The 26,378-nt window shown below is 49.1% G+C and overlaps 12 protein-coding genes across 12 annotated transcripts; 4 read left to right on the top strand and 8 right to left on the bottom strand.

Annotated features, from left to right (window-relative positions):
* Positions 1-1,179: 1,179 nt before the first annotated feature.
* On the bottom strand, positions 1,180-1,982 carry K441DRAFT_649608 (uncharacterized protein; the record flags this gene model as incomplete). Its single annotated transcript, XM_067646950.1, has 1 exon — positions 1,180-1,982. A coding segment is annotated over one exon (801 nt), but the record flags the coding sequence as incomplete, so codon positions are not given.
* A 196-nt stretch (positions 1,983-2,178) lies between these two features.
* K441DRAFT_31136 (uncharacterized protein) lies at positions 2,179-3,854 on the top strand. Its single transcript, XM_067641101.1, has 2 exons — positions 2,179-2,247; positions 2,382-3,854. The coding sequence occupies exon 2, from the start codon at positions 2,594-2,596 to the stop codon at positions 3,506-3,508; it is 915 nt and encodes a 304-aa protein (XP_067496261.1). The 5' UTR covers positions 2,179-2,247; positions 2,382-2,593; the 3' UTR covers positions 3,509-3,854.
* Positions 3,855-8,973, bottom strand: K441DRAFT_31148 (uncharacterized protein). The gene is made up of 3 exons (XM_067641102.1): positions 8,269-8,973; positions 6,864-8,207; positions 3,855-6,812 (listed from the first exon to the last, which is right to left on the bottom strand). Exons 1-3 carry the CDS (start codon positions 8,636-8,638, stop codon positions 4,201-4,203), a joined length of 4,326 nt encoding a protein of 1,441 aa, XP_067496260.1. The 5' UTR covers positions 8,639-8,973; the 3' UTR covers positions 3,855-4,200.
* A 210-nt stretch (positions 8,974-9,183) lies between these two features.
* K441DRAFT_597693 (uncharacterized protein) lies at positions 9,184-11,023 on the top strand (the record flags this gene model as incomplete). Its single annotated transcript, XM_067645076.1, has 2 exons — positions 9,184-9,579; positions 9,659-11,023. 2 exons carry the CDS (start codon positions 9,184-9,186, stop codon positions 11,021-11,023), a joined length of 1,761 nt encoding a protein of 586 aa, XP_067496259.1.
* A 1,417-nt stretch (positions 11,024-12,440) lies between these two features.
* Positions 12,441-13,448, bottom strand: K441DRAFT_597613 (uncharacterized protein; the record flags this gene model as incomplete). Its single annotated transcript, XM_067645074.1, has 1 exon — positions 12,441-13,448. One exon carries the CDS (start codon positions 13,446-13,448, stop codon positions 12,441-12,443), a length of 1,008 nt encoding a protein of 335 aa, XP_067496258.1.
* Positions 13,449-13,626: 178 nt separating this feature from the next.
* Positions 13,627-14,805, top strand: K441DRAFT_486115 (uncharacterized protein; the record flags this gene model as incomplete). Its single annotated transcript, XM_067641936.1, has 1 exon — positions 13,627-14,805. A coding segment is annotated over one exon (1,179 nt), but the record flags the coding sequence as incomplete, so codon positions are not given.
* A 97-nt stretch (positions 14,806-14,902) lies between these two features.
* On the bottom strand, positions 14,903-15,880 carry K441DRAFT_671798 (uncharacterized protein). The gene is made up of 2 exons (XM_067650468.1): positions 15,556-15,880; positions 14,903-15,498 (listed from the first exon to the last, which is right to left on the bottom strand). The coding sequence occupies exons 1-2, from the start codon at positions 15,619-15,621 to the stop codon at positions 15,157-15,159; spliced, it is 408 nt and encodes a 135-aa protein (XP_067496256.1). The 5' UTR covers positions 15,622-15,880; the 3' UTR covers positions 14,903-15,156.
* Positions 15,881-17,600: 1,720 nt separating this feature from the next.
* On the top strand, positions 17,601-19,747 carry K441DRAFT_624063 (ankyrin; the record flags this gene model as incomplete). Its single annotated transcript, XM_067646065.1, has 2 exons — positions 17,601-18,359; positions 19,035-19,747. 2 exons carry the CDS (start codon positions 17,601-17,603, stop codon positions 19,371-19,373), a joined length of 1,098 nt encoding a protein of 365 aa, XP_067496255.1. The 3' UTR covers positions 19,374-19,747.
* Positions 19,748-20,732: 985 nt separating this feature from the next.
* K441DRAFT_597603 (HET-domain-containing protein) lies at positions 20,733-21,374 on the bottom strand (the record flags this gene model as incomplete). Its single annotated transcript, XM_067645073.1, has 1 exon — positions 20,733-21,374. A coding segment is annotated over one exon (642 nt), but the record flags the coding sequence as incomplete, so codon positions are not given.
* Positions 21,375-22,373: 999 nt separating this feature from the next.
* Positions 22,374-23,390, bottom strand: K441DRAFT_466430 (ankyrin; the record flags this gene model as incomplete). The annotated part of the gene is made up of 2 exons (XM_067641818.1): positions 22,374-22,676; positions 23,262-23,390. Coding segments are annotated over 2 exons (432 nt in total), but the record flags the coding sequence as incomplete, so codon positions are not given.
* A 69-nt stretch (positions 23,391-23,459) lies between these two features.
* K441DRAFT_508558 (ankyrin) lies at positions 23,460-23,795 on the bottom strand (the record flags this gene model as incomplete). Its single annotated transcript, XM_067642072.1, has 1 exon — positions 23,460-23,795. A coding segment is annotated over one exon (336 nt), but the record flags the coding sequence as incomplete, so codon positions are not given.
* A 249-nt stretch (positions 23,796-24,044) lies between these two features.
* On the bottom strand, positions 24,045-24,715 carry K441DRAFT_31079 (ankyrin). Its single transcript, XM_067641097.1, has 2 exons — positions 24,270-24,715; positions 24,045-24,208 (listed from the first exon to the last, which is right to left on the bottom strand). The coding sequence occupies exons 1-2, from the start codon at positions 24,579-24,581 to the stop codon at positions 24,170-24,172; spliced, it is 351 nt and encodes a 116-aa protein (XP_067496251.1). The 5' UTR covers positions 24,582-24,715; the 3' UTR covers positions 24,045-24,169.
* Positions 24,716-26,378: the final 1,663 nt, after the last annotated feature.

The raw sequence follows: 26,378 nt of genomic DNA, 5'->3' as shown, positions 1-26,378 counted from the left end.
ACTACAATGGTCTCTCGGGCGCTATAGGGAAATCTTCGGCCACAAAACTCCCCGCACCGGATAGGTCCCCGGATTGACTTCGCAATTGCACTCTCAAGCCTTGAGATCCCTAATAGATATCCATAGGATTGGATGTTGCAAGAAAGTTTGTAGGCCGCGGCAATAACACCAGGCCGGCGAGTCTCTTGTACAAGCAACTTGTAAGAAGGGTGTGGTCCAAAGTCGCCTTTAGGAATTCTAACGTCATCCACGGGATCACAGATTCTCCCGTACTTTATCCCTTCGAAGTCAATGTGGCCTGGAACAACTTTCACAGTTGATGCTTCTTCCGGTAACGAGTCAAGGTCTTCCAGTGCCCCAAAAAAAGCGCATACGCCGTGGCGAGAAACAGCGGAAGATTCTTCATCCTCTATAGGCTCAATATCTATCGATCCAGAGAAGATTATCAGCGCCGCTGTTAAAGTATCGATGCCATTTATGGCTAAATATGCCGGTAGAGCACGTTTCCATCGTTCTTGCTTCTCTTGGGTGTCCCTTGCAGGGTGAGATTTCCCTTGGTGCCTCATGTAAAGTAACCGAAGCCCACATGGAGATGGCTTAAGAGATGGGTCTACTTTGGTTGCTGATAACAGCCACAAGAACATAACTATTGTCTCTGCCATAAGCTCTAAGCAAAAATCCGGGGAATAGCAGTTATCCGCTATTTTTTGGCCGCGACACCGCTGACACCCGCATTTCAGTGAGATACTGTTAATGCAGTCCTCCAGATTCGCGTTGATGTGGGGCCGAATCTCCAGCTGCTTCACTGTATCCACAATTTCTGCAAGCTCTGGTAGTCGTTGGGCTGCAAATCCTAAAAAGGCCTGGCCTCTGCTATACGAATGGCTGAAGTGGAACCGACCGAATGGACCGCTACACTTGGTAAAATTTTGCTGTGGATTGCCCTGCGTCAATCCATATCGGTAGTATGCTTCAGTAAGGCAAGACACGTTAAACAAGAGAAGAGCAAATTCCTGCCGTGTACTCCCTTGAATAAGAGTATTGAGACGTGGACCAAAGGTGTCCGCAAGTATGCTCGTCCATTCTGAACGACCTCCTCTAAATGTGTGTTGTTCTAGAGAAGGGGTGTCCCAAAACTTATGGCCTTTTGGAACAATATGACATTTGCTCAGATAAATTGGCTGTTCAGTACCGGAGACAAAGATAATTGTGACCGCGGGAAATTCGCAATCATCGTTCCTTGGTGACTTGTATACCACAGGGCCTGGGCTATGACGAATCTCGACATCCAGTGATAGTAACCACTCTGAGATGGCAGCCAGCCATACGCAATCGAGCCCGCCGGCGATAGTGACGTTTTCTAACTTTCCATTTGATACGTCCGCTAAAGCTCCGACCGCTCTTGCAAGCGCTTCTGTTGACGTTGGCTCGTGTAGCAATACTTCGGCGTTTGGGAGGACACAGCGGATTAATCCTTCAAGAAGGATCGGAAATTTCGAATTCGATACTGATCCGGCACAAATATCGACAAGTGCTTTCCACTGATGAACCGATGGAAGGAAGTCTGGAGGTGTTCCGCGGATCTTGCAAAGTTCTCGAAGGACTCCCGCGGCGTAGAATGAGTCATATGAGATAGACATGCATGCGCACAAGGCAACACATACCATTCCGTGTTCAGTATCCGCGAGATCTTTTATAACTGACTTTATTCCAAACCCAAACCATACAAGCTTTCCATAAGACGAGAAGGATTTTAGACTAGACAAAGCATCATAGATCCTCTTCTGAGCTTTAGTATTAATCACGAATTGATTACAGGCAATTAGGCCAACGGCGATAGTAGCTGGGTGGAGTTCCGCTTTAGAGAGTCGTACTAGTACGTCTAGCCCGAACGTGAATGTAGACTTCGACAGAGAGACCCAGTCAAGTTGACCCGACTGTTGGAAGTTTCCGCCGCCTGTTGGTACAAGAGAGCCGGACATGGTTGCGGACAGGGGATTGCCGGGTGGTTTTCTGACTGGGTGATATTTCAAGCACGTTAGTTGGGATTGTAAACTTGGTATCCACAAACTATTACTGAATTACGACGCTACATTCAAGTTCGGGTATTGCATACAGTAGTTAGGCTCTGTAACGACGAGTTATTTCAGAATCTCAGCCGCTTCGCAGAGGAATTGTGGCGGTTGCATAACTCAGCACCTACCCCTTGATTCAATCACGTGAAATACTAACGTGGCATTTTTTTTTGTATGTAGCACTTTTATTTTTATTTCTATTTTATTTTTTATTACATTATCATACCCGCTCTAGCAGGGAGGGCGGCCGACCCGCTCCGGTCACACCCTTGTGAGGGTCTACTTTTTGAGGCTGATGAACTGTAGAGTAGGCTCACCCGACCTATAGAAAAGTTGAAGTTGCTACGCTTGGCAAGGTCAGCTTCCCTGGCGTCACGCCATGGCGGGATATTTATGATAACATGATTGCCTAATTCGACATACAACTACCAAAACATGATGATTCCTAAAAAGTTTGAACAACCTCAGTCTATCAACCAAATCTTCCTCTCTACATTACTGGAACAGTGTACTCAACAATGAATACGGATTCAAACGAGAATGCGAAAGGAGACGTGGACGGGGATTGGGATGTTGTTGATTCAGTTTCAGATATGGGAATCACCAGCGACGAGCAGGAAAATGAAACATCAAAATTACCCACTTATGGCAAGAGAAAACCCATCACACTAGGCCATTCAGCCAAAGTCATCCCAATCCGAAACCTTCTTACCGACCTCAATCTGGGACCAGAGGACATGCAGATCTCACCAAGAGGTAATCCTGGCGAAGAAACATCCAAGGAGCAACAACCACACCCCGCGACCAACGCAAGCAAAGCAGTTTTCGCTCTTGAACAGGGGATCCGCCACATTGGCTTCCAATCCAACCCCAAATTTCTCCCCAAATCGATGCAAATAGCTCTGGGGAACCGCTTCACCCTCTCCCAAGTCCACCGTTTCCGCGAGGACTCGGAGCTGGCATTTAGTCACCCTCTCCCTTACTTTTTCTCCGGCTCATTCATGTTCCCGGCAACGCTCCGAGCCGTTACCAAGGGACGGAGCCTCCGTGATATTGCCGAAAGCATGACTCCCTCCACTTTGCGAGGCTACAAGCTCTGTGCGGTCAAGGGACGTCCATGGCCCGCAATGCTTCCGTCCAGCAGCCCAAACGACGAGGTTAAAGGTATGGTGGTACTTGGTATGCTAGACTCACAGCGCAAAGCAATTCATGCGTTTGAGAATGGCATGTTTGATCTGAGGAGGGTAAATGTTGGAATCGAGTTGCAAGACGGGTCGAAGATGACTCACGAGGCCGGAATTTACGTGTGGAATCAATCCGAGTCTCTACTAGTCCCCCCTGAGCAAAAGCAATGGTCGCCATCTAGTTTAATGCAGAGCCACTGGTTTTTATCCAATATTACTTTAGCAAGGGCAGAAGAGGAGCAATTGTAACACTGCTGGGCGAATATTAAGTAACCGAACTAAGGGTGGCTGCTTAGCTGATGAGTGGATGATGTGTTAATGAAATATAATGACAGCTGAGGTATGATTTTGGGGTATCTGCGCGGAGGTAACATCGACAACTGAAGATGGTGTATTAAGTATGAGGCACCAAGCTTCTGAATGATTTATTAGGAGTTGAAAATTGATTATGTCTGAGGCGAAATGTGATGTTAGGGCATTAATGGATATTATTCTTGAATATCGCCTAGGCGGCGTTCAATCTACTGACATATCCATTGACATTTTACCGTTCACTGACCAAACCGAACTACATAATCACTGCCAACCCTAGCATGTCCCCTGGACCCGACACCGAATCCCGCCTCCTCATAACGCCCGCTCACCCAGTTCTATATACACAATGCGATCCAGAGCATTACAGTAAGGTTCCACTGCAGAGGTGGTGTTGGTAATAGAAAGTTGAGCCCAAGTATCCATATTCCTTCTCCCCGGCGCCCAGCAACCTTCGCCTCCCTCAAACACCAGTTAATGAAAGGGAAGCCCGTTTTCCAACTAGAAATTTTGCGAGCGGTACCTTGGCCCGGCCTTATTGCAAACAAAAATATGATAACCGCGAGAAACAGGGAATACAAATGAGCGCGCCATCACCCTTCACTTTTGCAAGAGCGATGCTGGAGCGGTTAAGCCTCCACTGCCTGCGTCTTCGGACCCTGTAAGCCAACATTCTCAGGCCCTGAGTCTTCATCATCACTAATCGAGTGTTTCAAGCTACTCTCATCGCGTACCGACATTCCTTGATCATCTTCGTCTCTTTCTTCTATATCGAATGTATGCCCGTTGATCATTGGATTGGATGTCTTAGGAACAATAGTCTGTGAGGAAACTTGTCTCTGTTCCCTATTCTCATTCGTCTTGTGTCTAGGTGTCGTGTCTTCATCACTTTGTGCCACCCTCAAGCTGCGCGCTGTAGCTGTACTCTCACTGGCGATGGAAGCAGCCTGCTCGTCGGCACTGTATTCTTTCTCCTCTTCGCTAACTGCCGCTTCCTGTACCGCTTCCTGTGCCTGCTTACGAACCTTGAGGCGTTCTTCTGCAGGCATTTTTTGCCATTCAGATCCGAAAGTAATCACGGAGGCCTTCTTGCCGTGTACGGTGAAGCTGCCTTTTGCCCTCGAAAGCCCCTCGCTTTCGGGTATGTCATCACTGACAACGGTAGACGAAGACTCCTTGCCTTTACCGCTGCGCCGATGGGCTGACCCGCCATGAGGGTCACGTAATGTGCGGTGGAGGCCGCGGCGGACTTTAGAGCGGGACTCAGGGGAGCCGGTGAGCTGTGTATGAACTCTATCGGGCTCGGATTCGGATGCTGTGTCAGAGCGAACGCCGTCGAGATTGGATGAGCCCACACCTTGAGCTTCTAACTGGCGGGGTTCTACATCTTCGGCAGGTGGTGGTGTGGTGTAATGGGATGCTGTATCGGAGATGCTTTCAGAGCCGGCTTTGTCACAATTGGTGGAAATAGAGGGTCGATGTTCTCGTGGAATAAGACTAGGTGACTGAGTCGAAGCGCTCACTAGAGAGGCACGGTGATTAGATGACACTGGGCTAAATGATAGAGGTGGCAGCTCCCACTGTCCAGGTGGGTGACTGGGGCTGGACTGGCGAGAAGTTTCTGGAGGAGTTTTGAAGATATCCTCTCCAAATTCCGTTTCTCTAGAGGATTTGGTTGCAGGTCTCACAGAAGCGCTGGGAGAATGCGGAACTTTCTGAGCGCTGGGAGAATGTGGAACTTTCTGCCCGCTGATGATAGTGCTGGCTTTAGAATTGAGTCGTGCAAGACCACCAATTTTTGAACCTTTCGCAGATTGAGCTTGTTGTTGAGGAGCTGAAGTTCCTCCTATTCGGTCGATCCTAGCTTGCCTTTCGTTGGCGATGTTCTTCTCTTCTTCTAGCTCCATAGCCAAAATATCTCGGTGACACTTCATCCGCCAAATCTCGATCCGGACCCACTTGAGCTTGGCAGACAGCCGACCAGCTGCATGAATCACCAAGTCCCTTGTCTTCGGCTGTATTGGAGCTAGAATCTGGAGATGTCTAGCATCTCTTAGCTGAGTATCGAGCTGTTTGATGGTAAGACCGAGCTTGTCCTCAGCCTCCGAGATTCTCAACTGCATCAGCTCCCTTCGGGCGGTGATCATTTGCTGAGCAAATTGATTATCGATTTTTCCACTTTGAATGGTCACGTCGCCGGTTGCCGTTGCGATGGATTTCGTTGAGTGTGATGATTCTAATCCGCGTATGCCACGACTCCTCTGCCCTTCATACAGACCACCCACCAGCCCTCTTGGCCTAACACCTAATGTCTCAAATGCAGCAGAATAGTTTAACTTTCCCAGCCAGTCATTCAAGTCGGTCTCGGTGTCGGCAAGGAAGGTTTCCTCTGCGCCATTTTTCGAAAAGACCACAAAGGCATGCTTGTGCTTTTTGTAAGTGGTGTCAACAAGGGCAACCGCGCCATCCGTGGGTATAACATGGTCGGCTTTGAACTCCTGAAGAGGAGGTTTGAAGGTAACTGGACCGGTGAAGCCATGCCTTTGGTACTGTTCATGCTGATGCATCAGATTTTTGGCCCATCCATGATTCTTAAAGAACGAAAGTCCGGATATAGTAAGAATGGCGCCCCATTCCTGCCACGGGGATCGTGCGGCTTTGCGTTTCGTATCCTTCCTCCAGAGTATTCCGACTTTTGTCACAGGCATTTCGACAATACCGACTTGTGTCTCTTCGGGATTCTCTTGCGCGGCCGCAGACATGAAAGCCTCAGGCCTAGATCGCGACGACACGATCTGGATAACACCATATTTCGAAAATGAGTTATACAAGGTTCTTGTATCGAGAGATGGCGCAGTACCAAGATAGCTATATGGATCATCCAGATTCATCACATCTTTGATTGTAGGGCGGAGAACATCTAGCTTTCCCTCGAATATTAACGTGTATGGATCAATGGGCTCCCTAGTCGCCTTTCTCGCTGGATCGTTCATTGGAGCTTTGAATACTGAAGTCTTTTTGCTCCGTCGCGATGCCGTCCCTTTAATGTCAATGTCATCCTCGAAGTGAATGAAAGGTGTATAGACAATATTGTCGTATATACAGCCAAGAACGTCAGCAGAAACGCCTTCACAAGATGAATTTTTTATGTAATCTGGCCTTTGCATTTTACGCTTATTGTTCTTGTTGAAAAAATCCGTATGGAGGATGACGATCGAGAACGAGATGAAGTATGCCTTGTCTAAATCAAAGTTAGGAACAACGGTTGCTACGGTGTTTGAAAATAACATGCCTGGGTTAATATAAATGCCTGGGTTACATTCATGATAGCGATCCGCGAAACCTTGCAGAACTCTGTCGATTTGTTGAGTTTCTTTCGGCAGTTCCACTTCCATCAGTAATTTTCGTATGGCCATGTCGATTGGATCCCCAAAGAAAGCAAATTTCCGCATATAGCTCCGGAGTACAGCGAGAGAGAACTGGTCGCCAGTCTTCGACATTACGCTACCAATTATACTACGGTCCATGACCTCTTCCAGTCTTTCCAAATATCGGCCGGGTGCCTCCCCTTCCTCTCTTTTGGGTATTACTAACGCTTCCCGACTGATGTTCAAAGAGTTACTGTGCGATGATATCCTAGGGGTGCTAGAGAAGCCGTGAGCAGGAGATCCATGACGAGGAGAGTGTGGTTCAGAATTTTGCCGAAACCGGTTTCCCAGGCCAAATAGGTTGCTCAAACTGCTCCTTCCAGTAGTTGAAGTGGAATTTCTACCACTTGATGCAAATGGAGGAGTTGGGGGAGGAGCATCGTCGGAGCGTCCTCCTAAGGATCCTATTGTTGACGATCGCCCTCGACGGCCTAGACGCAAGGGAGGGCCTGTGTTGGGCGATGACCGAGAGGACCGCACGGATTTTGTTGAGTCGTTTCTTAGCAGAGCACCACCTGGAGCAGCGAAATTCATGGACGCTGCTGCAAGAGCAACATGCGATGGAGAAGGCAGCGGGGGTGGCGTCCCATTCTCTTGACTGCCATGGGGATTGGCTCGGTAAACAGTAGTTAAGGGAGGACTGTATTCGCCGGGAGAGTGGGTTGGTGAACTAGAGCTAATGGCGCTTGTAGATGCACGGGGAGTCGCAGGAGCTGTGTCCGGAAATTTGGGAGGAGATATTTTCATAGGAAGCGGGAATAAAGATGCTCGCTGCTTATTCCGTCGTGGGAATCTAAAGCGCGCATTGGCATTTGAGGATATCTGTGGTTTTGGCGCATTCGCAAAGGTGACGTGATCCCCAGAGCTTCCATCAGACCGGGAGGAATCTGACATCCGCGGAACTGGAAGGGACAGCGTAGACTGCGCTTCATGACTCGATTCAGGAAGTGCGCCTGGAAGCTGGGTCGTCGATAGCCTTCCGGGTTCATCAATCACGGGATATGGCCCCCTCAAGTATCCAAATGCACCGCGCTTATGATCCGAACTAATCTTTTTATCCATTGACTTTCGAAGATGGGGGCGGTCGGCCGACTCGGGGTCTAATGACAAACGTCGACGGGCGAACTGCTGAAGTATTCCCTTTTTCTTCGAAGACTGTTGCAGCTGCAGGTTGTCTAACGTCGGGGCAGTGGTGATGATGGCGGGAGCTGCATAGTGAAGTCGTTAGGGCATACTCTCACCACGCAGGCTGTCCACTTTGGTACTTACCTGTGGGTATAGCAGGGACAGGGGGCGCCGACCTAGCCGCGTGTTCCTTTGCTTTCGCTGACAGCTGCGAGTCTGAAGCATGTCTGAATCTCATGATGCTAAACCGGCGAGTGTTCGGTGTATGCTCCTGTATTGGCGGCGATGGAGGTGGGCCCTGGATGTCTGCGGACCACGACGCCCTCCCAAGCTCGGCAGGATTTGAAGGTTCACCATTGTGAGAAGCTGTAGCACGGTCCGGTGCGAGGAATTCGGCCGATGCATTGGCACTCAAGGTCCTGTCGCCGCGTTTAGAGAAGCCGCCGGGATCGAGAGTGCTATGCCGGTGGAGGTCCTTTTCGCTGCGGTTGGCTCGGGGGCCTCTCAAAGGCATTGCTGTCTCTTGCACTGGCCTCTCATTTAAGCAAGCATCGGTGGTACAGAGCGAACATGGCACGATGGGGTCGGCGGGCGTGGGGAGATCTGTTGTCAAGGATGACTCGGGGAATGCCTTGTAAGGCTGACCTGAAGCGCGAGATTGGGATGGTCTAGGAGGGCTGCAGAAACGAGTGACAAAAGACGCAGCAGGCGATGAGGCGGCGGAGAGGTTGCAGGAGCGGGTTATTGGACGGCCTTTCGGACGCGCGCTGAGAGCTTGAAGATGAGTGTTAGTCGCATTTGGGCGTCCAAGTAGACTAGGGGACTGCAGGACTGCCTCTCGTTGGTGGTGTGTGGTGGTGGTCTGGGCGCGCTCTCGGAACACTGCTCAGGCGTACATTGCTTGCATACAATACATTAGGTAGGCCTCTCAGGCATCATTTTCGTCGTTATATATACAACAACACCATCCCATTGCCAGCGCGACATCCCGCATCTCCAGCGCCTGCTGGCGTGAGCCCGCCTACAGCCCTTATATCATACACCATTCGATTCCCCGACATGTGCCGACTTACCTTCCCACTCGTTAGCCTTCTCTTCATCGCTCCATTGATAACAGCCGCCCCGCCAGCAACACAATGTGGGCATCCCTTCCACACCCCGTGTCATGAACACAACCCTCGACCATGGCGGAGGTTATCAGATGCTATTATTCGCAGGATATGGGGGCTTCCAGAAAGGCAGAAGTCTCTGGGGGCTCCATCTGGAGAAGCACCAATTGCTGGTGGAGTGCCGTCTGGGAAGCTGCTCGCAAGATACGGGGAGGATATTGTTATGAGATTCAACATCAGCTCTGCTGACGAAGCCTCTGCTCTAGCTGAAGCATCTGATATACTTTTCTTAGACGTCTGGGAGTTCAATGAGAACTGGGTCGACATTCGAATCGCGAAGGATGTGGTGAGTAAATACACACGAGACCATGTCAAATGGCTGTCACTCTAAATGCGTTTGACAACGACTGACACACCTCACACAGGTCCCATCTCTATTAGGACTCCTCCCGCCTTCCCTCCAAACATCCCACGTCGCCCTTATGCAGGACCTCGACCTCGCCCAAGCCATTTTTGACTCGTACCCTTCTCCCTCTTCCACTCAAACCCACGACGACCGCTCCTTCACACCAACTCTCCGCACCTCATCCTCAACCGAAAACCTCTTTTTCCAAGACTATCAACCACTCTCCGTCGTAATTCCTTGGATGAACCTGCTTGCATCCATGTTTCCGACCCACGTCCGCCGTATAAATGTGGGTATCAGCTTCGAAGGGCGTGACATACCAGCCCTTCGTGTCGGTGTACATCCTACAAACGGTGAACAGCCCTCGGACCCTCGAAAAACAGTCCTTGTAACGGCCGGCTCGCACGCGCGCGAGTGGATCAGCACCAGCACCGTCAACTATCTCGCCTGGAGTCTCATCACTTCGTATGGAAAATACAGCACTGCGACGCATCTGCTAGAATCTTTTGATTTTGTGTTTGTACCAACTCTCAACCCGGATGGATATGTATATTCTTGGGAAACAGACCGTCTGTGGCGCAAGAACCGGCAGCCCACCAGCCTCCGCTTCTGTCGCGGCGTGGATCTGGACCGCACATACCCATTCCAGTGGGATGGCGAATCCAGTCGCGGCAATCCGTGCAGTGAGTCTTTTGCCGGAGACTCGCCTTTTGCCGGGGTCGAAGCCCGCAGGTTCGCCGAATGGGCAAAGAATGAGACTGAAAACAACAACGTCAACTTTGTCGGGTTTCTAGACCTACATTCGTATTCGCAGCAAGTGCTGTATCCATACTCGTTCTCCTGTTCCACACAACCACCCACATTGGAGGATCTTGAGGAGCTGGCACTCGGACTCGCGAAGGCCATCAGAATATCTCGCAAGGGACGGTCGTATAGAGCTACCTCGGCGTGTGAGGGCAACGTTATCATCTCTAAAAACACACCGGATGGTAAAAAGGAGAAGATTGTTCTCCCACGCATTGAAACAGGTGGCGGCAGTGCGCTGGATTGGTTTTACCATGAGCTGAGGGTGAAACACGCCTATCAAATCAAACTCAGAGATACTGGAAGCTACGGATTCCTACTTCCAAAAGAAAATATTATCCCCACGGGCCAGGAAATGCTAGACGCAGTGCTGTATCTTGGAAGGTATATGCTTGGGACTGTAGGATTGGAAGACGAAGAAACCGAGAACTCAAAGCCCCTAGAAGGGCAAAAGCCGACCGAGCAGATTCCCAATGAGGATGATGATGCGGAGGGGTACGAAGAAGTAACTGGGGTGGAAGAAGATGCGGCAGATGAATACGACACCCTATGGGAGCTGCGGAGGCGAATAAAGCGTTAATTAGAGATAACTTGTATGATAAGCTGGTTTTACTTTGTTTCGTCATTCCAGGGAATATTGTTTTCAGAATTTGACTGAATATGTTCATCTACATTGGTGGGCATACTTAAAAGCATGCTAGTAGCTAATGGCGAAGCGTTCCATCTAAGCAATCAGGACTCGGAGTAAAACTCAAAATGTTCTCTTCTGTCATCTAGATTGACTCAGAAACACTGCGCGGGAAGAAGCGCTCGACTCACTTAAACGAGTCACTTCCCTTTTCGGGTCGTCAAAACTGCCACATGACAATTAGATAAACCTCCAATTCTCCCCTCACGCCATCCTCAACACCACCAACGAATTTCTAAGCTCCCCGCCATTCCCAACCTCCGCGGTATCTACTTCGCTCGCACCCAAACCAACCCACAAATGGACGACGCCCTCGCCGAGCTCAACCGCCCCGCCGTCAACGTGCCCCTCCTCCCCCATCTCTTCCCCGCCGAAATCGCTCGCCGAAATCGCCCGCCGAAATCGCCCGCTGGCAACGCCTCTTTCACTACGGCGCCCACGAAGCCGCCTTGCTGATCCAGCAACACCGCGCCGACATCACCACGCGGCCCTCCTCCGCGCACCGGGCGCTCGGAGATGCCGAGGGTCGTGAGGGGGTTGGGAGAGCCGGGGGAGGTGGAGTGTGCTGTGCGGATGATCGGGCGAGGGTGGCTGTTGAGAGGTGGTTGGAGCAGGCGCAGGTGATGGAACGAGCTGGGGGCGGGGTGGGGAGTGATGGGGAGAAGGTTGAGGAGGAAAAATGAGATGAGGTTCAATAGAGGGTGAGTTCATTGCTGGGAGAGGGTTGCCAGGCAAGGCTGAAAGGAATTTAGCAGGTCAAGAATTGTTGAATCAATGAAATATTTCATAGCCCCTGATTTCGGAGTATCTATTGAAAAGTATGGAAAGCAAATAGGAAATGAATTACCAGCGGTTGCTCTGGGCCAATGGGCAACCGAAGCGGTTATGAGTATTTTTCGCTCTGTCAAGTCACCTCTCGAATGACTATTGTAGCTTAGATAGAGTCCATTTGGATTGAATAATCCGAAGAGTGAATTTCTCTTTCATTCGTTAAGATAACGGTAGTATTTAGACCGCGTTGCTGAAGAGCAACAGTCCACTGACACGCAATGGATTCGCGTAAGCTCCATTCTTAAATTTCCAATAATGCAATGAAGGAGTTAAAACACTGGTCCCATGGAGGAGAGTCGAAAAGGGAATTTCTCTTGAAAAATATAATTTGACTTAGTCTAAACTCTTCAGGGGTATCAAAACTCGCTAAAACAAATAAGCTATCAAGCAATGCTATATGGTCCCTATAAGGACACTAGGATTTATGAAAGCCTCTGAATTGGGAAAGCGAAAACCCACGAGCGTAAATCCGTCTGTCTTACGGAGCAGGCTTAGGCTTGCGATCCCGCTGATCGTTCCACATTCGATCCACGGCCTGGAAAACGGCAGTGACTGATTTCATGGTTTCAGCATCAATACCAAGCTCACCAAATCGTTGTTGAATCTTGTCAGGGTGCCATTTGACACGCTCAGCTTTCAGGAGAGTGCCAGAGTCATTTTTGCCAGCAGGCGCATTGCGAAGGAAGTTTTCGATTTCCTCCTTCGACACATCTCTCCGTTTTCCAGACAGTACAGGCCATGGGATTGCATCCCGAATTGGAACCTCAGCGTTTGGGTTATGATCAATATTATTCTTGAGTTCATCCCAGCGCTTGTTGTAGCTTGCCCAAGCCTCCTTCCATTGCTTTGTTGCCTTCCTGGCTTCGCCCCTCTGGAGGCTCTCTTGTACGCGTTTTTGGAACTCGTCTCTCTCGGCCTCCATGTGCCTTGTCTGATCCCTCCAGGCCTTTCGTCGCTGCTTCTCTTGCTCCCTGTGCTGACGCTCTTCTATTATGTGCTCGTGAGACTTTTCATACATTCTTGCCCGGACATAGGCGGCATATTCCTCATCTGACATGCGTTCCAGCTCGCCTTCAGGTCCGGTTTTAGTATTTGGGTACGTGTGAATGGGCTGGCCATACACGCCTTCCCAGTATGCGGCCCCCTCATCATCAGCAAGCGCATCGAACAGCGATTCTCGAAATGCTTGATCAGGGTCCATATACTGTTCCGATCTCGAGTTTGGTAGGTAGGTATCATCGTAAAGGCTTGGATCATCTTTAGGTCCAGATTGCTGCTCTCTGCGCCGCCTGCTGCAGTGATGGTGTCGGCGATGCCGGTGAGAGCGGTGATCATCTTTTTCAGAGTGACGCCGCCGTTTCTCGCGGGAAGAGTGGAGGTCGTCGTCCCCTTCCTCAGCCCGTGGACGTTTTGACTTGAAGCGGAACCTCGTGCGCTTTGAGCTGCTGTACTGGTCGCTGGCTGGGCCATCCCCAGTGGCCTCCATGGCTTCGACCGTAACTGTTCCACCGTCGGTTCATCAAGAAATTGGTGAGCGGGTTGGTTGTGGCGGTCGTCAGATTAAGTTGCGGGTTCGATTTAACGAAAGCCACACGTGACTCAACTTGCCTTCCAGACCGTGAAGCTCATCGCCCAGCCATTTGCGCACCACCAGGACTATGCCGACACTCAAATTCGGGTTGAACATCCAAAGGAAGGCGCAAAATGCTCCAAACCATCCGGCTCCTACGAAAAGGAAACCCATCTTTAATGACGAGGAGCCCGAACCGGAGAACAAGCCCAAGGATACAGAAGCAGAGGAGATTGGCGTCTTCGACTTCGGCAGCAACGTAAAATCTTCGGAATCCCCCAAACCTACAAAATCGACAAAACCAAAGGGGAGCTCCACAGTTCCGCCGAATCTCAAAAAGGACGCGAAGAAAAAAGACCCGAGTTTAGAATATGAAGATCTCTCCAGCCTTCAGACATGCCGCAAACACGCCGAGGAAGCTCTTGCGGTAGACTCTTCAATCTACGACTACGATGCGGCATATGATGCTCTACATGCCAAGTCTGCTGCTAAGCTTGCTGCGGAACGCGAAGAAGCCCAGCAACGGAAGCCGAAATACATGAACAACCTCTTCGAATCTGCGGAGATCAGGAAACGCGATCAGCTGCGGGCGAAAGACAAGGTGCTTCAAAGGGAGAGGGAGGCTGAAGGCGACGAGTTTGCTGACAAGGAGAAATTCGTCACCGGTGCCTACAAACAACAGCAGGAAGAGGTGCGGCGGCTGGAGGAGGAAGAAAAGAAACGGCAGGAGGAGGAAGATCGCAAGAAGCGCGGTCGTGGAATGCAGGGGTTCTATCGCAAGATTATGGACATGGACGAGAAGAAACACCGAGAAGCGATGGAAGCAACTGCGGAAGCTAGGAAGCCCGGCGAGGAGCCGGTAGAGGAGGCACCAAAAGAGAAATCCGAGGTCGAACTTGCACGGGAGCTCAACGCCAAAGGAGGAAACATCATCATCAACGAGGAAGGCCAAGTAGCGGACAAGCGTCAATTGCTATCTGCTGGTCTTAATGTAGTTGCTAAACCTAAACCCGTCGCTGTGGCCGCCACCACATCCACCCGTCCAAGTGGTCCCCAGAATGCATATAGGGGCCGTGATGCAACTCAAAAAGCAGTGCGGGAGCGTCAATCACGAATGATGGAGGAACAACTAGAACAAGCCGCCAAACGTGCTGCAGACGAAGAGACTGAAGAGCGGGGAAAGCTTGAGCATGCTTCTAAGAGTCGCAAGACAGAAGGAGATATCAGTAGCGCAAAAGAGAGGTATTTGCAGCGTAAAAGAGAAGCTGCTGCGGCTGCGGCTGCGGCTGCGGCTGCGGCTGCGAAAGGACCATAAAGTCACCATGATTTAGTACTGGAAGAGATTCTATGTAACCAATATCAAAAGATTCTGCTCGCAAAGTGAGTTTACTCAATTCCTGCTATACACGCACATTGTTTTCTTTCAGACCACCTTCTCCTAAATCAGAAAAAGAAGTTGACTATTTGACCCGTCAAGGAGCGCATTCCACTCTAGAAGTCACGTTCTGTTCCATCAAAGAAAAACGAAAGTTGCGAAGCTAATTTCCTGAAGATTTCAACGAGCGTATTCAATGACAGCCTCATAAAATGTCCACAGGCCTCACGATCGCGCTAAGGTTCCATCTCAAGGCTTCCCCTCAAATTGAGCCAAACCTTTAATCTCCTCCAACCAAGGAGTTCGATGCTTCACAAAAATCTCTGAATCAGGCTTGGCCTGTTCGAACCCCTCGTCCAATGTGCCGGCCTCTAGGATCAGGAAAGGTTTGAAGGACTCCGCATCCGTCTCCTTTCCAATAAGCGTGGCACACTCGCCACAAAAGGACGTGGTGAACTTGTCTCCGGTTTCTTGGATGAAGTCGTAGTGCTTCGGGGAGCCTTTAATTTGAATATTGTCACGAGGAATGAGTAGATTGGTAGTGAAGGCGCTGCCAGTCAGTTTGCGGCACTGGAGGCAGTGGCAGAGCACCTATTGCAGAGAGCCGTCAGCCAGTAGAAGGATTGGATCTAGCCATGGGTACTGTACAGTTTTGGCGGGCTCGCCGGAGAACTCATATGTGAGTTTCCCACACAAGCAACTTCCTTTTGGCATTTTTGCGATTGGATTGAAAGGCAAGGTAAGGTGAAGCGAGGTGATGGTTTTCAGCTGCTTTCACAACTCGATAATTTGAAAGTGTTTTGGAGCTCTCAACGACGCATCCACGGGCCAGATTTATATCTGTATGTCTGGCCCCAAAATCTTCTTCAATGGTTCAGCTGAGGTTCCGCTCCTCGTTTTCTTTAGCAAGGCTGGGCCGTAAGGCGTCAGCCAAGATCAGCCACAGAAACACTCAATCACCAATCCAAATTAGGCTTTTGAAGAATTGGTTGTTGTGCCCTCGCAATTGCTACAGATATCATCACCGGCACCCCAAAATTCGTCGGACGTGCCGTCAGCTTGTGGCATTGCCGCTGACCTCTGTTGGCCTTTCTTCCCCCTGTCTCGGATAGTTTGTTCCCTCCACCCTCCGTTCGTGAACCTGTATGGTTGCCGTTATCCTTGTGACGTTGGAATCCGTCTATGGCGTTGGGTGCCCGTAGGCTCCATAAACCCCGTGGGGTAGCTAGGCTCTTTGAGAGCTTATGTTAATGCCGTATCGACACCCCGGAACCCCGCGCATCCTTCGCATATCCTGCGGCTGGGTACCCTATTCAACAGGGTACACTGGTAGGAACAGGGACAGCACTTGAAACTTTAGAAGTTTTGAGGGATTGAGATACGCGAGAAATGCGAGAAATGCTCCAATGTATAGCCATGCATATGGGTCAATGTACCGCGCCATCGATTTTGCTACTTTCTACCATTCCTCTTAAACACTTCTAAAGTAATTGGTAAAGAATAACATGGCCTCTGCCCGTTTTTGATGCTGCCGTATCAGTCAGAATACCCAAATTTTCTCCGTAGCGCCAGCAAAGTTATGTTTGCAATAGGCTTGGGTATTCTGCAAGTAGCGATGTTTATACATGAATGTACCTCGAAGGTAGTCTAAATGTAATGAACCCTGGCCACGCACGTTTCATGCTGCACCCCTACCCAGGTCGCTCGGACACTGGATTGGTTCATCAAGCACATCCACTTCCGAGACACTCGGGAGGAGGCGCAGCAGCTCAGTGAAATATGACAACCACTCACCTTCGCCCACTATGTCATAGAGGTTGAGTTCATGTTGCATGAAAAAGGCTCCCCTCTTCTTCCAGGAAGCTCAGTCTACTGTTCGGAGTTTCGTAATGCGAACATCCTTCAAGGGGTTAGGGAGAAGCCGATCCTGATTGTTTCCCTGTTAACGGGTGGATGAAAAGAGGGATGAGAGCTGAGAGGCGCTTTGCATAGCCATGAAGCAAGGCGAGCCTGGGGCCAATCACCCCACCAGAGCTCTTCAAGGCAACTGGGCAGAAAATACGGGGCAGTCACATGAGCTGTGGGCTATTTTTGGTTCCTTCCATTGCTCGCAGATCAGAAGCAGACTCAAGAAACTTTATGATTCTGTATACGCCACAAGATGCAGCTAGTCGCAGCTGCGGGTATGCTAGAGCTTCACCAAAGAGGTAGGTAGCCAAGCCCAAATCAGGTGGGCCCTGCACGAATCTCTTCGTTGCACGTGCGGATGAGCGGAAGGGATCGGGAGCACGTGTCCCGCAGAACTTATCCCTCCGTAGTGAAACTTTAGCCGAACCTAGTTAGATTAGCTTATGGGCAGGCTCCCTAAAAAAAGGCTTATATCTGCTCCCTATATTTTATAATCCGGTCTCATATGTAAAGAAGCAAAGCTTGTCACGTGAGGAGCCTGCCAAGTTCCTTAGATTCTGATACAGAATAATTAATCACGTTATGCGCGCATACTAACGCTAATCACAACCATATAAACGCTCCATGTAGCAGCAAACACGTGGTTGCTACAACTCATTCTTAAATATCTCGGTAAGAACACTGGGATCTCTGTGTGCCCACAGTTCTTCCCATTTAACAAAATCAAATCAGGCCAAACAAAGTCAAACCAACCCGACCCCAATTTATTTTAGGAATAGTTCAAAATGGCGGGCTTACCGGCTGCCCAATTACTACTTAGCGGGTTTGATGTGGAGGCGGACGATCTAGATAAAGGGGCAGCACTACTGTGGGCTGCGAAAAATGGATATCTGGAGGCAGTACGGTTGCTTATAAGAGATAAAAAGGCAGGCGTGGCAGTGAGAGATGGCAACGGAAGGGCGGCGTTACACTTTGCAGCACAATACGGGCATGAGACGGTGGTAGAGCTGCTTATAGAGGAGAAGGCCGACATTGAGGCATTTGACAAAGGCAGACAGAATGTGCTAGGTGTAGCGGCTGAGTACGGGCGGGAGGCAGTAGTACGGCTACTTCTAGACAACAATGTTGACGTTGCGGTGCAATCTGGGACAGGGTCGACGGCGCTAAGTTCAGCGGCTCGGTTTGGGCACGAGGGAGTGGTACGTCTGCTTATCGACGGGAAGGCCAATATTGAAGAACCAAACAAGGACGGACTGACGCCGCTCTGTTTGGCTGCTCAGCGCGGGCACGAGGCAGTGGCGCGTCTACTTATAGATGCGAAAGCCAACATTGAAGAAACAGGCAAGGTCGGAATCACACCGCTAGGCATGGCGACCAAGGAGGGCCACGAGGCAGTCGTACGGCTTCTTATAGATAAGAAAGCTAACGTTGCGGCAAAATATCAGGATACACTGACACCGCTACTCCTAGCGGCTGGATCTGGGCATGAAGGATTGGTACGATTATTTCTAGAAAAGAAAGAAGAAGAAGAGGAGGAGACAGACGTTATGGCAGGATATACGGACGAATGGATGGCTCTATGCTGCGCGGCACGGAATGGGCACGAGGCAGTGGCGCAGCTGCTTATAGACAAGAAGGTTGACATCACAGTAGATGATGGGAGTGGGAGTGGGTGGACACTTCTACACGTCGCGGCATACTATGGCCAAGAGGGAGTGGCACGGTTGCTAATTGAAAATAAGGCCAACCCTGCTGCGAAAAATCAGGAAGGACTGACAGTGCTAGCTGTTGCTACTGCACACGGGCAGGAAGCCGTAGTGCGGTTACTTCTAGACAAGAATGTCGACATCACAGCAAAAGGAAATAATGGATCCCCCGCGCTACACATCGCGGCGATAAATGGGCACGAAGAAGTAGCCCGGCTTCTTATAGAGAAGAAGGCCAACATTGCAGCAGAAGATGAGCTTGGATTTACAGCTCTACACTACGCAGCGCGAAATGGGCATGAGGCAGTGGTACGATTGCTTATAAGAAATGAGGCTAACATCACCGCCACAACTGAAAGTAGGGTAACGCCGCTAGTTTTAGCGGCTGCACAGGGGCGGGAAGCAATAGTACAACTGCTTCTAGAGAAGGGCGACGTTGTATTAGAAGATGAGAGCGGATTAATAGCTCTGTTCTTCGCAGTACAGAATGGGCACGAGGCAGTAGTGCGGCAGCTTGTAGACAAGAACGTGGACATCATGGAACAAGATGAGCATGGATGGACAGCCCTGCACCACGCGGTGAAAAACGGACACGAGGCAGTAGTGCAACTACTTATAGATAAGATGGCGGACATCACAGTAGAAGATGAGAGTGGATGCACAGCTCTACATTTGGCGGTTCAAAGTGGGCAAGAGAGTACAGTACAGCTGCTTATGCAGAAAGAAGTCGACATCAAAGCAAAAAAGAAAGATGGGTTGACCCTAGCTCTGGAGGCTGCATCCGGGCAAGACGCTGTAGCACGATTGGGTGAGGAGAAGGCCGACACCACAACAGAGATGGCAATGGATTGACAACTCGGATAAGAATGAATGGGCAGACCAGATGAGAATTGATGTACAGCTGTGCGCATTTTGTACAGCGAGAGACAGATACGATGCTGTAGCGCGCAGTGAGGGATATGGACTCACTCAGAAACAGTGAGGTATATATGCAGGACTTAGAGACTGAGTCTATTTATATTCAATGTATCTAGGCATATTATTTAGGGCTTTCAGCGAAGGACATAAAGTTTCCCATTCCTGGCACCTTCATCCTCCTCTCCCAGACCGACCTGCATCGCTTCACCGTTCATTATTCCGTGGCAGTAACATTCACTAACAAAAATTTGAACCGTTCCTCGTTCCCGAACAACATATGGCACATCGCCTCCGAAGAGCAAGCATATTTCATCACCCACAGCTGCATGCGCAAGGACAAACCCGACATAGCCATTACTGGCGAGAAAGAGCCGCCAGGCAGATCCGGAATTGGGAAAATTATGCCTACAATAATTAATATAGGGGACTATAACAAAACGTAGAAAAGTGTGCTCACCTTTTCTCCACAAAGCCCATTCCAGGATTGAAACCTGACCTCGATGTAAGTTCCTGTCGGTCATTGAGGTTTTGGTGTGTAATAAGCACTCTGTAGAGCACAGCCACGTAGGTCAGTTGAGTTCCTGGATATTTCGACTGCAGAGGAAAGCCCATCCCCTTGAGGTGGGCAATCTTAGCCGAGAAAGTCGGACCGTAGTCAACAACGTCATGGATAATATCCGCTAGAACTATAATTTTGCTAAAGGATTTCCCATTGAGCCTGAGCTCGGCTGCTATGCCATCACACTGCAGTTCCAATGGCCTTCCAGATGTAGCTGTGAATGCCGCTGGAGTCTCGTTGGTTGACTCGGAGGATTCGAGAGTGTTGGAAAGTAGCGGCCTGACACGCCAATGTTCTCGCCAGTCTGGAACCCAAGAAGGTAGGTCAGGCTCACTGGGAGGCTGTTGGACGGTGCTCAATATACGAAGGTCTTTGCGTGACTTGATGAGCAATCGGGCGACATCCGTGTATGCCTTAGCTACGGACATGGTATAGTCGGCAAGGATAAGTCCTTTCTGGCCTTCAAGCCACAGCCCGAGCAGGGAGAAAACTTTATCGAGAGGATTGGTCGCTTCGCAATCACGTCTAAGCTCGAGAAGTTGTAAAAGTTCGAAGTAATTCTTGGTATGACCATTGGCGTTGTGGTGGGTCTGCCCGAAAATCAGCGGGCTGAAGACTCTGCAGTACAATGTTGGTGCGTTTCCAAGAGTTCGGGCTGTCTCAATCTCATAGAACTTGCTGAGAATTTCCCACGGCAGGGAATTCCTACCGATGCTTTGGGACGCATCGCGAGTGCCACAGTAAACGGTTGCTGCTCGGGAGCATACAATCTCTTGATAGATCCATGCCCGCTCAAACCAGGTGTTTGTGACGAATAAAGCGTTCTCTGACTCCTGCTTTGGGTGATTTTCCTCTCCTTGTATATCACTCATATACGACATTTCGTTCCTTCTGACGACTTCGTGGATGGACTGAAATACGGAACGGGTGAGTGTGTCCTCCTTGCCTAGCCAAATTATAACCACGGACGCTGTCGAATACACGTCTTTCATCAACAGAATCTGTTCATTCCGCTCCCGGATGTTCTCCTGGTCAATGCAAATTGCATCAATCCACAGTCTTCTAACGCATGCACTCTTTCGAAACCTTAAAAGGGCGAAGTAGAGATTACTTCTAACTGGAAATTTCGTCTCAGAGAACCATATCTCATAGTCAGGTTGGTCGGTTCCCCAGACATAGGACATCGCTTCGTAGTCTGTATCGTAGTCATCTAGTGAGACGACTTTGAATGAGCAGCGGATAGGATCTTTGAATTGACCCGGCTGGAGCTCGAGAATCCTGATATCGCGGGAATTAGACAGCGGGGGATGAATGCATTTCCGCGTCTCATGTGGGGGAGTGGGTAAAGGAAAGGTCAATGCAGCGTTATTCCTCATTTTCGTATCCAGCATCCGCACCACTGCCTCGTGGCCATATCGCACCGCGTAGGCTAGTGCCGTCCATCCGTCTTCGTCTTCTCTAGTCACATGGACCTTCTCTTTCAAAAGCAACCGCACTACCGCCGCATGCCCGTATCGCGCTGCGAAATGCAGAGCCGTCCACCCTTTCTCATCTACTTCTGTAATATCAGCCTTCTCTTCCAGAAATAGCCGTACCACTGCCTCCTGCCCATACTGAGCAGCTACAGCCAGCGCTGTTTGTCCGATCTTCGTTTTTGCTCCAATGTCGACTTTCTCGTTTATAAGTAGGTGAACTACTCCCTCGTGTCCATATCGTGCCCCATAGTGTAGAGCCGCCCATCCGTCCGTGTCTACTGCTAAGATGTCCGCCTTATTATCTATCAGTAGCTGTACCACAGCCTTGTGCCCGTATCGTGCGGCGTAGTGTAGCGCTGTCCACTCATCTTCATCTTTTGCTGTGATATTGGCTTTCTCATCCACCAGCAGCTGTACCACCCTCTCGTACCCATACTCAGCTGCTAAAGCCATAGCTGTTCTTCCGTTCTCGCCTTTGGCTGTAAGATCAGCCTTCTCGCCTACCAGGAGCCGTATTACTTCATCATGTCCATATCGTGCCGCTAGGTGTAACGCCGTCCACCCGTCCTTGTCCACTACTGTGATGTCCGCTTTCCCACCCATAAGTAGTCGCACCACTGCTNCATGCCCGTGTCGTGCAGCGTAATGTAGCGCCGTCCATCCGTCCTCATCCTTTGCTATGACGCTGGTATCCTCGTCTACCAGTAGCCGTGCCACTCCCTCGTACCCATACTCGGCCGCGAGAAATATGGCCGTCCGCCCATTCTTTCCTTTGGCTGTGATGCTAGATTTTCGATCCACAAGTAGTTCAACTACTGCCTCGTGCCCGAACCTTGCTGCGTAGTGTAGTGCTGTCCATCCATTATGGTCTGTCTCTGTGATATCTGCCTTACTATCTATAAGGGACCGTACCACTGCCTTGTGCCCATGCTTTGCTGCTATAGCTAGCGCTGTCTGTCCCGTCTTGCTCTTTGCTGTAATATCTGCCTTATTACGCAAAAGGTGCCGTATAATAGCCTCATCCCCATACCGCGATGCGTAGTGTAGCGCGGTCCAACTGTCCTTGTCGTTTACTAGAATATCAACTGTCTTATCTAGAAGTAGCCGTACCACAGCCTCGTGCCCTTCTTCAGCCGCTAGAGTTAACGCTCTTCGCCCGCTCTTGGTCTTTGCCGTTATATTAGCCTTCTTCTCTAGAAGCAGCTGCATTACAGCCTCTTGTCCACTTCTTGCTGCATAGTGTAGAGCTGTCCATCCATACTCGTCTTCCGCTGTCATGTCTGCCTCCTCCTCTATCAGCAACCGTACTATTGCATCCTGCCCAAACTGAGCCGCTACAGCAAGTACTCCTTGTCCTTCCCTAGTTTTTGCTTTAATGTCAGCCTTCTTGTTAATAAGGAGCTGTAATATTCTTTTGTGCCCATAACGTGCTACAAAGTGCAGAGCCGTCCATCCTTTCTCATCTTCTATTGCAACATCCACATTCCTATCTATAAGCGACTGTACTACTTCTTCCTGCCCGTGCCCAACTGCTAGAATTAGTGCTGTCTCTCCAGCCCAGGTTTTTGCTGTGGTGTCAGCTTTACACTCTATTAGATGCCGTACTACTGCCCCTTGCCCATATGCCGCCGCGAAGTGTAGAGCTGTCCATCCGTTCTTGTTTTTTGCATTGATGCCAACCTTCCCCGCAAGCAATCGTACTACAGCTTCCTGCCCCTCTACAGCCGCTAGAGCCAGTGCTGTCCATCCTTCCTTGGTTTGAGTCATAATATCTGCCTTTTTGTCCACAAGTAGCCGTACTATAGCCTCTTGTCCATGTTTTGCTGCGTAGAGTAGAGCTGTCATCCCCTCCTCATCTTCTACTTCCATATCTGCGTTCTTCTCCTCTACAAGTAATCGCACCACTGCTTCCTGTCCGTGCTGAGCTGCAATAGCCAGTGCTGTCTGTCCAATGCTAGACTTTGCTGTAATATCAGCCTTGTTGTCAATAAGCAGCCGTACAACTCCCTCCCGCCCGAATCCTGCTGCGTAGTGTAGAGCTGTCCACCCATCCTCATCTTCCACTGCGATGTTCGCCTTCTTCTCCTCTACAAGCAACTGCACTACTCCCTGCTGTCCATACTTAACTGCTACAACTAATGCTGTACGCCCTTTCTTAGTTTTTGCTGTAACGTCAGCCTTGTTGTCAACAAGTAGTCGTGCCACTACCTCATGGCCATATCGGGCCACAAAGTGTAGTGCCGTCCATCCGTCTTTATCTTTTGCTGTAACATCCGCCTTCTTGTCTATAAGCAACTTTGCAACTGCCTGCTGTCCATACAAAGCTGCTATAGCCAGCGCCGTACGGTCTTTCTTAGTTTTTACTGCAATGTCAGCCTTGTTGTCAATAAGCAGCCGCGCCACTACCTCATGGCCATACCGGGCCGCGAAGTGTAGTGCTGTCCATCCGTCTTTATCATATGCTCTGATATCTGCATCTCTCTTTAGAAGTGATTGAATCACTGTGTCCTGCCCGTTTAGAGCTGCTACAGCTAGCGCTGTCATTCCCGTCCTAGTAAGTGTGTTGATGTTAGCATTCTTGCTTATAAGCAGCCTCACTACTGCCCTGTGTCCATGTTTTGCTGCGAGGTGCAGAGCTGTCCATCCATCGTTGTCTTTTTCTGTGATGTCGGCATTTTCCTCTAGGAGTAATCGTACTACTGCCATCTTCCCATTGCGTGCTGCCACAAGTAGCGCTGTTCTTCCGGTCTTAGTTTTTGCTGCAGCGCTAGCGTTCTTGTCTTTGAGGAGCCGTACTACTCCTAAATGTCCATTTCGGGCAGCGTAGTGTAGCGCTGTCCATGCATCCTTGTCATGTGCCATAATGTCTATCTTCTCTTCTAGAAGTAACTGTACCACATCCTCGTGTCCGTTTTGTGCTGCATTGTGCAGAGCCGTCAATCCATCTTTTTTATTTGCTGTGATATCCGCCTTTTCATTTATAAGTAGCCGTACTGCCTCCGAATATCCTTTTTCTGCTGCCCATAGCAGCGCCGCCTCTTTGTCTAGATCATTCATCCGAACGTCGAACCCTCCTTTTAATAACTGGGCCGCTGGTAAACCCGCCATTCCGTACTGTTATTTAAAATAAAGTTGGGTTAGTATAGTAGGCTTGCCCTGAGGAATAACTTGATCATCTACCAGCTGAAAGATGCTCTTTTGTTCTTGCAGTCTGATGAAGAACGTTGTGCAACCGGTCGTTGGTGGATGGCAGAAGTTTTTTGTCTCGTTCCCAGACCTTCTTGCCAAGGCTTACCTTGCCAAGACGCTAACCGCTTTTGGCAAGACCTTCGTTAGAAGGTCTGGTACACGGTTCGGATTTTTNTTAGTCCCGCGCGGGGTATTTNGGCCTATATACACCTACTTTAAGCCAAATTNTCTTAACTTCTATAGCTCCCCAAGCTATTCCTAATAGCTAGAATTACCAAATTAAACCTGGCGAAGAAGACTACGTTGCCCGATTTGCCCGATTCTAATTCGTTGTCTTATTATCGCGCCCGACGCCCCCGAGTCGTAGCGACTGCACCCATCCCACAACTACCGCCGCCTTCTTTTTACCGCAGCTAGAGTACCTAAATTAATAAGCCAGCTTTAAATAATACTTAAGGACTGCTAGTAGGTATAGATTTGCCTTGCAGAAGGGGGTAAGCTTTACGTAGAGCTTTAGTAGAGCTTCGTACAGAGCTTCGTGCAGAGCTTCGTGCAGAGCTTCGTGCAGAGCTTCGTGCAGAGCTTCGTGCAGAGCTTCGTGCAGAGCTTCGAGCAGAGCTTCATACAGAGCTTCGAGCAGAGCTTCGTGCAGAGCTTCGTGCAGAGCCTCATACAGAGCTTCGTGCAGAGCCTTGTATAGAACTTTATATAGAGCCTTATATAGAGCTTTATATAAATATATAGGCGTATAGATATATATTTTTATACTAGTAATTAATTATAAAATTTATAGAAATAATTATATAGGAAATTATATAGATATTTATTTATTTATTTATAGTAAGGCTAATAATACTATACGGCTCCTAGATCTGGGGCCTGGGACTAGNTAGTAAGGTATTAATAAAAAGCTCCCTAGCGCTACTAGTTAAGCTATAAAACTAGTACCTATATAGAACTATAGGGGCCTATAGGAGAATACTACGCGCTATACTAGAATATAAAGTAGTAGTTTTACTAGTAGACTTATATATTAATATAACTACTATATAGAGAATAGTTATAGTATAAGGCTACCTAGTAAAAGAAAATATATACTAAATACTAAAACGTATGTGGGGAATAAGATGTATATAAGGAGCGAAGGTCCCTTAAAAAGGCAATACGCCTAAGTATACTAGCTAGGAAGCCCTCTACCTATAGGTAATAGAGAGAGAGAGAAAAAAAATATAGAAACTACTAGCTTACTAGGCGGAGACCTAGCGCCGTACTAGTAGAGTACTATTATAGTAATAGAGGATAAGAGGCTATTAGTATAGATAGAGATCTACTATACTTATCGCAAGATAGGTAGACCTTAAATAGAAGCGATAATANAAGGAGGTAGTAAAAATATAAGACGTAGCTATATAGAATACCCTATAGTTAATACTAATGCTCCCCCTATATAAAAGACTAATAGAGGTAAAATCTATAGNCGCCTTCCTANTANGGATAGAGATTTTAAGCCTAAATATATAGCTAGTAAATATCTATATTCTAAATACTATACCTTAATATACTTATAGATAGCCTATTTAGTTAGTATACTATATACTACTTTTCTATAGCTACTGCTTAGTAAGGTACTAGCTATTTATAAATATAGNTATAAATAATATTACCTATACTCTTTATAAGTAGGGGCCTATAAATAGTATTAAAATAGCTTATAGG

This window comes from Cenococcum geophilum, assembly GCF_001692895.1.
Source record: "Cenococcum geophilum 1.58 unplaced genomic scaffold K441scaffold_110, whole genome shotgun sequence".
NCBI classification, from domain to species: Eukaryota; Fungi; Ascomycota; class Dothideomycetes; order Gloniales; family Gloniaceae; genus Cenococcum; species Cenococcum geophilum.
The sequence above is the reverse complement of the archived record's forward strand: the minus strand, read 5'-3'. Positions and strand labels throughout refer to the sequence as shown.